Source organism: Pseudophryne corroboree, chromosome 10, assembly GCF_028390025.1.
Source record: "Pseudophryne corroboree isolate aPseCor3 chromosome 10, aPseCor3.hap2, whole genome shotgun sequence".
Taxonomy (NCBI): Eukaryota; Metazoa; Chordata; class Amphibia; order Anura; family Myobatrachidae; genus Pseudophryne; species Pseudophryne corroboree.
The window spans coordinates 315,759,970-315,770,494 of NC_086453.1; the positions used below are offsets into that span (position 1 = coordinate 315,759,970).

The window sequence follows — 10,525 nt, forward strand, 5'->3', positions numbered from 1 at the left end:
CTACATGATAATAGCAGATACATAAATATTTCTAAATTGAGAGCCAACTCATCGGGAGTCGCCCCTAGACCCTCCAAATAGCACTACACGACCCAGCGTCTGCATTTTTACTGCCAATGATCACTTTTGGCACAGACAACACTATTATGAAATAGGTGCATTTCTGCTGTATTTTAGTTATAACTGTTTACGACAGTAGAAGATAAAAATCCGCAATACAAAAAAAAAAAAAAAAAAAGGGAAATTGGGGGGAGGGGTAAGGTCAGAAAAAAAAACTGTTATACGCATAGCAGATTTTGTAGCCTTTCTGGATTATTTTTGCCCAATTTGTTTCATAAAATGTCCCTTGTCTTTGTGAAATTGTATAACTAGGAGCAAAGTAGGTCTCGCTATTCACAGAATAAAGAAGTTTAATTCTTTGTCGGAAATCTGCTACCATCTCTACATTTGGCAACTGGACAATAGTTTGCACTGTTTTTTTTTTGGACTGAACAAACATCAGGTCACATGAGAATCCCACTTTTCTCTTCACAAATACGCAGCACCAATCATATAATCTGCTGCTCAATTACATATTTCAGAAAGATGCAGCTGTGGCCCAGATGTAGCCACGTGGAAGAAAATTCAGTCTTCATCTACTTAAAAAAAAAAGCTATACTGTCTTTAAAGCACAAGACTGTTTCACAAACACAGCACATAACAACTGTACAGCTTATAACATGCGGAGAACATCTGTTGCTCTAAATAACACAACCTTGCGCCTTTTTCATTTGGCTCACAAAATTAAGTAAATGGAAAAAAATTAAATAAAAAAAAACAAGTCGTTTGCCGACTGCGAATACAGCAGAGGCGGATTGGCCGGGATCCGGTCTGAAGATCGACAGTGTCTAGGTCGACAATGTTTAGGTTGACAGTCACTAGGTCGACATGGATGGAAGGTCGACAGGGTTTCTAGGTCGACAGGTCTAAAGGTCGACGTGAGTTTTTCACTTATTTTTTTTGGATTTTTTCATACTTAACGATCCACGTGGACTACGATTGGAACGGTAAAGTGTGCCGAGCGAAGCGGTAGCGGAGCGAAAGCACCATTCGCTCGCCATGCGAGGGGACGCGGTGCACTAATTTGGGATCCCGGTCACTTTACGAAGAAAACGACACAAAAAAATAAATAAAATCCTCATGTCGACCTTTAGACCCATCGACCTAGAAACCATGTCGACCTAGTGACTGTCGACCTTTAGGGGTCGACCTAAACATTGTTGACCTAAACACTGTTGATAAAACGAACCACACCCGGATTGGCCATAGGGCCTACAGGGAAGGTTCCCGGTGTGCCGATGCACCCGTGGGGCCTGTTTTGTTTAAGGACATGTGGTTCTTTTTATAGACATAATGAATAAACTGAAAATAATTTGCATATATGAAAATGACTTTGCTACTTAGCCTGTGATTGCAGATGATCTAGTGTATGCTCTGTCTGCCTGCTTGGCAGACATATAAGATTGAGTGAATAGTGATTGGGATATGGTTGGTGTAATAAGCAAGAAAATATATCTTTCTGAAGAATTCTATAGTTTCCTAAATTCTGAAGGTGTATCATATAATGTGCTCATAATATTGAATTTTATTTCCTTTCAACTTCCCCTTGATGCTGGACATGCCCACTATCTGGAAAGTCTTGGGGGGAGGGTGCTGCTGCCATGGCCCATGGCTAGACCTTACACCTCTGGTGCTGCCCATGTGGGGCCACTAGTACAACATTTTTCCAGGGCCGCTTTTTGTTCCCAATCCGCCCCTGGAATACAGTATAGCTATTAAATGTCCGAACGTGGAGTGATAAGAGACGCACAATAAAAGGACGACTTTATAGAGGATACAGAAGCTACATGAAACAGATTCTCTTTGGGTGTGGCGGACAGACATACAATAAAGAAAGCTGAACAAGCTTGTGATTGTTATAAAAGACATTTTAAAGGCAACTTTCATTTTTATACAAACAAGTCAGAAAAGGTCGTTTCTATAACATAGTGTAGAATATTACTTGCCAGCAATCCTCCACGGTCGAGTCACATTTATATGACCTCCAGCTAATAGCCAGAGTAACCGCCGTGTGCAGCACGGGCAGCAGCTAGATGGGCTGAACGGTCATTTTAGACACACGTCAGTTAGCTCCCAGGTTCACTGTGACGGTGAGCTGCTCCACTGTGGCGTGTCGGTCGGCCCTGACGCACCTTCTTAGCCGACGTTCACCTCTCACATCAGTGGCACGTGGTGCTTCGCAGTTTCCACGTCGGTTATACGCAATGATGCCATTTGTCTAGTCAGGATACACCATCACCATAGCAGCACGCAAACAGATCACACACTGCGCTGTGTCAGAAATACTGCCACCCCTGGCACGAAAGCAGATAATTATCCCTTTTTGCAACTCTGATAAATCACCCCTTTTACTCATGACCGTAATGAGCGATATGTGTGCAGACGACCTATTACACACCTTACATACCCACCAAGCAGCGCACGACACGTGACGTACTTCATGGGCTACGCGCTGCTGACGTCAAACGTAGGAGGTGATCATAATAATGTGACCGTGCACAAGAAAATAACTGAACGGTCTATAATTAAGTGTACGTGCAGATTACCACTGCTTGCTTTAACAGGGTCACCAGGGGGTTTAAACACTACGCACCAATACCTTGTATTGGGTATCAGAAAACCTTCGCACGGTTGTGAAAATGACACAGAGGTGATGTATACTTGCTTCTACGCTGTGCAAATACAGAAACCAATTGTGAAAAAAGTGACAGAGCAAGAGCCTTTGGATTCACTTTAGTAGCGAGTATACAACTATTGACTGCAGTCCAATTTTTTTTTTTTTTTTTTTTTTTTAGATTATAGAAATTATACTCAATTTTTAAAGGTTTTTTTATTTTGATAAAGTAGTACTCAGCCGTTAAGCAATAAAACAGTCCGTCAACTGTTAGTCTTTTCAGAAGACAATTAAGCCTGAACGGCTTACAGTATAAGTCCTAGTTCTGGTCAACAATTGAAGGGTGTGAAAGAAATCTCTGAAACAATACTTTTTTTTTTTTTATCTAACTCACGTTACAGCTAAACAGCTTTGACGACTGTAAACCCCAACGACAATGTTACCAGCATAAATCAACAATGGTCCGCACAATCCATACTACTAACAGCAGCAATTATAGCCTCGCACAGATGAAATTTAGCCTGAGGGCAAAAAGCCATATATGTACAATAACAAGAGACGGACAATTTTATTTCCGCGTGAAATGACTGGACTACAAAAGGGGAATTACAACACTAAGGGGGACATTTACAAAGCAGTGATAAGAACGGTGAGCCAGTGGAGAAGTTGCCCCATCAACCAATCAGAAGCTCTGTATAATTTTATAGTATGCAAATTATAGATGTTACTTCAGTGCTGATTGGTTGCCATGGCCAACTTCTCCGCTCTGATCACTGTAGTAAATGTCCCCCTAAATACATTCTGTAGAGCTGCATAGAAACCCATTGACAGGTCAGCCATGTATTTCAATAGGTTCCACGCGTTTATTTATGAGAATATATTGAGTTAGGGGGAGATATATCAAAGTTTAGAGAAAAAAAGTGGAGACAGATAAGGCACCAACCAATCAGCTCCTAGCTGCCATGTTACAGGCTGTGTTTAAAAAATGACAAGAGTTGATTGGTTGGTGCCTTATCTGTCTCCAAGCTTTGATAAATCTCCCCCACAGCCCGTAAAATGACAGTTAGGTACTTTCTCTATCTCCACTTTCTCTCTCTCAATAGGCAGGATGTATCCTGCCAACGATCGCATGCATATCAGCGTTTATTAATGCCGTATGCAGGAACATATAAGCTCTCCTTTGTGGTGTGTGGACTTGTGTATGCATCATATGACTCTGAAAATTAAATTTTTGGAGGTTTGACATCAAAATCCCATTTGATGCATCTTCCCCTTAGAGAGAAGGGGTGCTATTATTTTTACTTCCATTGGCGGAATAATACAACTAATATCAGGGCCGGACTGCCCATCTGATGGCCTGGATGAGCCGGTCCAGCCACGCAGAGAGATTGGGGCTGGCCGAGCAGCTCCGCCTCCCAGGCACTCTGCTCGGCTGCCGAGACACGGCGGGTGTGCTGCGAAGCCAGGCCCCAGTGACTTGTGGCATGCTGCGACCACACCCCCTTTTTGTGTGCGCAAGTGCGCCTGCACAGCACATTGCCAGGCTGTTAGACAGCCCCAGTCCATCCCTAATAGCACGAGTGTAGAATATACTTGTGATGTGTTATCAGTGTGCAATACTTAATTCCATCTATAGACCTCACCTGCCTCAGAAACTCGTGCCTGCTGAATTAGCAGTTTTATTATTTAATATTGTTATATTTTAAAGTCCCCAATCCCATGAACCCTCTTCCATGTTTGTTACACACCAGAGGCTCGTGTGACGTAAACGCATGCACATCTGTCAGACTCACCTGTTTGAAGTCGGCCAGGTAGGTAATAAAAGTTCCATCTGCCTTCCGGAATTCCAGAGTGACACAGTCTCTCTCACTGTCCGCCTGCAGGCTCTCTTCTGCTACCTGTCCGTCTTCCAGACGCACGCGGACTTTCAGCTCAGCGAGGCTTGTCCTACAGCACCGCAGCAGGAACACCAGTAGCCACAAGAACTTTAGGGTTGATACCAGAGGAAACATCACCAAGCAGAGGGTGCCAGGGCAGGGAGTCTAGCAGGCAAAGTTTACAGAGAAGACTGAAAAGGAGAGAAAACAAAATGTAAGAAGCATAGACACAACAAAGACTAAAGGAATATAAATCAGGACAGCAGATGGAGCAGTATAATAATGTGCAGACAATGCAGAGCTTAGTGAATGAGTATTCAGGAGTATTCACCACACAGTAACGTTTTGAGGAATACACTGGAGAACAGCAGAACAGAGGACATTACACAATGATAACACAATGTGGGAGAAAGATCATGCACGGACTGGGGAGTCTGAATGACTATATACAGTATATAATAAACAGAAAGTGTAGCACTGTGACGGAATGATACAATGTTGCATAATTCAAGCAGAAAAAAAGACTTGCGCAGAAGAGAGACCTTAAGAGTGAATTAGGGGGCAAACCACATACAACCCCGGGTGACAGAGTTTGAGCTGATACTGGGCAATGTGACAGTTACATGAGAGACATAACACTCAGGACAGCAGGAGGGTTGGTGGGGGAGAGAGGGGGATATGACTGCAGGGAGGGTGAGGAGGGGGTAATTAAGGGTGAGTGAGAGAAGGGGGTATTGCAGGGTGAGGGACAGGCTGGATGAGAGAAGGGGGTACTAATGCAGGGAGGGTGAGAGAGGGGGTATTAATGATGGGAGGGTGAGAGGGAGGGTACTAATGCAGGAAAGGTGAGAGCGAGGGGGGTATCAATGCAGGAAAGGTGAGAGCGAGGGGGCTATCAATGCAGGAAGGGTGAGAGCGAGGGGGGTATCAATGCAGGAAGGGAGAGAGCGAGGGGGGTATCAATGCAGGAAGGGTGAGAGCGAGGGGGGTATCAATGCAGGAAGGGTGAGAGCGAGGGGGTATCAATGCAGGAAGGGTGAGAGCGAGGGGGCTATCAATGCAGGAAGGGTGAGAGCGAGGGGGCTATCAATGCAGGAAGGGTGAGAGCGAGGGGGGTATCAATGCAGGAAGGGTGAGAGCGAGGGGGGTATCAATGCAGGAAGGGTGAGAGCGAGGGGGGTATCAATGCAGGAAGGGTGAGAGCGAGGGGGGTATCAATGCAGGAAGGGTGAGAGCGAGGGGGCTATCAATGCAGGAAGGGTGAGAGCGAGGGGGCTATCAATGCAGGAAGGGTGAGAGCGAGGGGGCTATCAATGCAGGAAGGGTGAGAGCGAGGGGGCTATCAATGCAGGAAGGGTGAGAGCGAGGGGGCTATCAATGCAGGAAGGGTGAGAGCGAGGGGGGTATCAATGCAGGAAGGGTGAGAGCGAGGGGGGTATCAATGCAGGAAGGGTGAGAGCGAGGGGGTATCAATGCAGGAAGGGTGAGAGCGAGGGGGCTATCAATGCAGGAAGGGCGAGAGCGAGGGGGTATCAATGCAGGAAGGGTGAGAGCGAGGGGGGTATCAATGCAGGGAAGGGTGAGAGCGAGGGGGGTATCAATGCAGGGAAGGGTGAGAGCGAGGGGGGTATCAATGCAGGGAAGGGTGAGAGAAGGGGGGTATTAATGCAGGCTGGGTGAGAGGAGGGGAGTATCAATGCAGGCTGGGTGAGAGGAGGGGAGTATCAATGCAGGCTGGGTGAGAGAAGGGGGTATCAATGCAGGGAGGGTGAGAGGATGAGGGTATTAATGTAGGGAGGGTGAGAGGGATGGGGGTATTAATGCAGGGAGGGAGGAGGGTATTAATGCAGGGAGGGAGGGAGGAGGGTATTAATGCAGGGAGGGAGGAGGGTATTAATGCAGGGAGGGTGGAGGGTATTAATGCAGGGAGGGTGAGAGGGAGGAGGGTATTAATGCAGGGAGGGTATTAATGCAGGGAGGGTGGAGGGTATTAATGCAGGGAGGGTGAGAGGGAGGAGGGTATTAATGCAGGGAGGGTGGAGGGTATTAATGCAGGGAGGGTGAGAGGGAGGAGGGTATTAATGCAGGGAGGGAGGAGGGTATTAATGCAGGGAGGGTGGAGGGTATTAATGCAGGGAGGGTGGAGGGTATTAATGCAGGGAGGGAGAGAGGGAGGAGGGTATTAATGCAGGGAGAGTGAGAGGAGGGGGGTATTAATGCAAGAAGGGTGAGAGGAGGGGGTATTAATGCAGGGAGGAGGGTATTAATGCAGGGAGGGTGAGAGGAGGGGGGTATTAATGCAGGGAGGGCGAGAGGGAGGAGGGTATTAATGCAGGGAGGGCGAGAGGGAGGAGGGTATTAATGCAGGGAGGGCGAGAGGGAGGAGGGTATTAATGCAGGGAGGGTGAGAGGGAGGAGGGTATTAATGCAGGGAGGGTGAGAGGGAGGAGGGTATTAATGCAGGGAGGGTGAGAGGGAGGAGGGTATTAATGCAGGGAGGGTGAGAGGGAGGAGGGTATTAATGCAGGGAGGGTGAGAGGGAGGAGGGTATTAATGCAGGGAGGGTGAGAGGGAGGAGGGTATTAATGCAGGGAGGGTGAGAGGGAGGAGGGTATTAATGCAGGGAGGGTGAGAGGGAGGAGGGTATTAATGCAGGGAGGGTGAGAGGGAGGAGGGTATTAATGCAGGGAGGGTGAGAGGGAGGAGGGTATTAATGCAGGGAGGGTGAGAGGGAGGAGGGTATTAATGCAGGGAGGGTGAGAGGGAGGAGGGTATTAATGCAGGGAGGGTGAGAGGGATGGGGGTATTAATGCAGGGATGGTGATAGGAGGGGGTATTAATGCAGGGAGGGTGAGAGGGATGAGGGTATTAATACAGGGAGGGTGAGAGGGATGAGGGTATTAATACAGGGAGGGTGAGAGGGATGGGGGTATTAATGCAGGGAGGGTGACAGGAGGGGGTATTAATGCAGGGAGGGTGACAGGAAGGGGTATTAATGCAGGGAGGGTGACAGGAGGGGGTATTAATGCAGGGAGGGTGACAGGAGGGGGTATTAATGCAGGGAGGGTGACAGGAGGGGGTATTAATGCAGGGAGGGCGAGAGGGATGAGGGTATTAATGCAGGGAGGGTGAGAGGGATGAGGGTATTAAAGCAGGGAGGGTGAGAGGGATGAGGGTATTAAAGCAGGGAGGGTGAGAGGGATGAGGGTATTAAAGCAGGGAGGGTGAGAGGGATGAGGGTATTAAAGCAGGGAGGGTGAGAGGGATGAGGGTATTAAAGCAGGGAGGTGAGAGGGATGAGGGTATTAAAGCAGGGAGGGTGAGAGGGATGAGGGTATTAAAGCAGGGAGGGTGAGAGGGATGAGGGTATTAATGCAGGGAGGGTGAGAGGGAGGGGGTATTAATGCAGGGAGGGGTGAGAGGGAGGGGGTATTAATGCAGGGAGGGTGAGAGGGAGGGGGGTATTAATGCAGGAGGGGGTGAGAGGGAGGGGGGGTATTAATACAGGGAGGGTGAGAGGGAGGGGGGTATTAATACAGGGAGGGTGAGAGGGAGGGGGTATTAATGCAGGGAGGGTGAGAGGGAGGGGGGTATTAATGCAGGAGTGTGAGAGGGAGGGGGGGTATTAATGCAGGGAGGGTGAGAGGGAGGGGGTATTAATGCAGGGAGGGTGAGAGGGTGGGGGGTATTAATGCAGGGAGGGTGAGAGGGGTGGGGGGTATTAATGCAGGGAGGGTGAGAGGGTGGGGGGTATTAATGCAGGGAGGGTGAGAGGGTGAGAGGGAGGGGGGGTATTAATGCAGGGAGGGGTGAGAGGGAGGGGGGGTATTAATGCAGGGAGGGTGAGAGGGAGGGGGGGTATTAATGCAGGGAGGGTGAGAGGGAGGGGGGGGTATTAATGCAGGGAGGGTGAGAGGGAGGGGGGGGTATTAATGCAGGGAGGGTGAGAGGGAGGGGGGGGTATTAATGCAGGGAGGGAGGGGGGTATTAATGCAGGGAGTGTGAGAGGGAGGGGGGGTATTAATGCAGGGAGGGTGAGAGGGAGGGGGGTATTAATGCAGGGAGGGTGGGGGGTATTAATGCAGGGAGGGTGAGAGGGAGGGGGGGTATTAATGCAGGGAGGGTGAGAGGGAGGGGGGGTATTAATGCAGGGAGGGTGAGAGGGAGGGGGGGTATTAATGCAGGGAGGGTGAGAGGGAGGGGGGGTATTAATGCAGGGAGGGTGAGAGGGAGGGGGGGGTATTAATGCAGGGAGGGTGAGAGGGAGGGGGGGGTATTAATGCAGGGAGGGGGGGGGGTATTAATGCAGGGAGGGAGGGGGGTATTAATGCAGGGAGTGTGAGAGGGAGGGGGGGTATTAATGCAGGGAGGGTGAGAGGGAGGGGGGTATTAATGCAGGGAGGGTGGGGGGTATTAATGCAGGGAGGGTGAGAGGGAGGGGGGGTATTAATGCAGGGAGGGTGAGAGGGAGGGGGGGTATTAATGCAGGGAGGGTGAGAGGGAGGGGGGGTATTAATGCAGGGAGGGTGAGAGGGAGGGGGGGTATTAATGCAGGGAGGGTGAGAGGGAGGGGGGGGTATTAATGCAGGGAGGGTGAGAGGGAGGGGGGGGTATTAATGCAGGGAGGGTGAGAGGGAGGGGGGGGTATTAATGCAGGGAGGGTGAGAGGGAGGGGGGGGTATTAATGCAGGGAGGGTGAGAGGAGGGGGGGTATTAATGCAGGGAGGGAGAGGGGTATTAATGCAGGGAGGGTGAGAGGAGGAGGGTAAGGAGCCTGCCTGGTAAAACAAGCCAGTGGCAGGGTAAGCGGACAGAGCAGGCATGCAGGCTGGAAGTACAGGGGAGCAATGCCGGCTGCAGGGATAGAGGCGAGTGAGGGCAGCGCTGTACTAACGCAGGGTGAGATGCTGGCATCCGGACCGGCTGCTCCCGGGCACCGCCGCTCTGTACGGGTGGTCGGGTGAGTCAGGCAGCTGCCGGCCCCGGTGGTGCGGTACAGTGACCCGGCATGTGCTGCGCCTCTCCCGGAGATCCTTCCTGCTGCTTCTCCTATCCCGGGCCGCCAGACTGCTCGGATGGATCCCTGGATGTTCTCCCCCAGGCGGCGGCCCTCAGAGCCCGTCACTTCCTCAGGACCAGCCCCTTGGCTTAAAGGGACAGACACAGGGCGGACACCAGCGGCGTGCCACGGCCAGGCTGCGATACAGATGATACATGGGGAGTGAGCGCGGCGATAGCGCCGCTCAGTGCCGGCCTCGCTGACTCTCCCCGTTGTGCGTCTGTAGGCGGTCTCCCTGCTGCTGCCCTCACTCTTTCCCGCAGGAACGCTGCCACCTCTCCAGCTGAGGGCTTCTGATCCGCTGCTGAGATGACTCTTCCCTACCGGGTCCCCGGGATCTCTCAGCACTGATTTATTTCTATTTCATAATACTCACTGAGTAATTTATTAACTGATGTATATTTACTAAGTAGTGGGTTTACAGAAGTGGGGCATACTTGCCTACCTGACCCCAGGGCCGGTGCAAGGTTTCTCGACACCCTAGGCAAAAGCTCAGTGTACTCCCCCCCCCCCCCCCCCCCCCCCCCACTTATTTTAGTGAAAATAACTTCTAATAAAGACTTGGGGCTAGATGCAATGACACCTGAGGTCGCTGGAAGTGCTTGAATGTTTTTTTAGAGGGGCAATCACTTACAAGGCAAAACTATGCCTTGTAAGTGGCTGCCCCTTTAAAAAACGTCCGAGATCGGCCGGCATCTGGGCCGTGAAGTGTGAGGTGTGATCATGTTCTAGAAGCTGTATAGACAGTCTGATCCTGATCTTCCTGAAGCAGCAAATAGCAGAAAAAAAAACCTTATGATATGTCCCCTGTCCCAAAACCATATAAGGTATAATACTGTATGGGCAGCAGTAAGGATCCCGGCTGCCGGGAACCTG

General features: G+C 50.2%; 1 protein-coding gene across 1 annotated transcript in view; it reads right to left on the bottom strand.

Moving 5' to 3' along the window:
* OAF (out at first homolog) overlaps nt 1–9,950 on the bottom strand; it is a 59,831-nt gene extending 49,881 nt beyond the window's left edge. Inside the window, exons 1-2 of the mRNA XM_063943507.1 lie at nt 9,485–9,950; nt 4,507–4,781 (exon numbers count right to left, since the gene is read on the bottom strand). Coding sequence (XP_063799577.1) covers nt 4,507–4,725 — 219 coding nt within the window. The 5' untranslated portion in view covers nt 4,726–4,781; nt 9,485–9,950. The remainder of the gene's footprint in view (nt 1–4,506; nt 4,782–9,484) is intronic.
* Between the last annotated feature and the right edge of the window lie 575 nt (nt 9,951–10,525).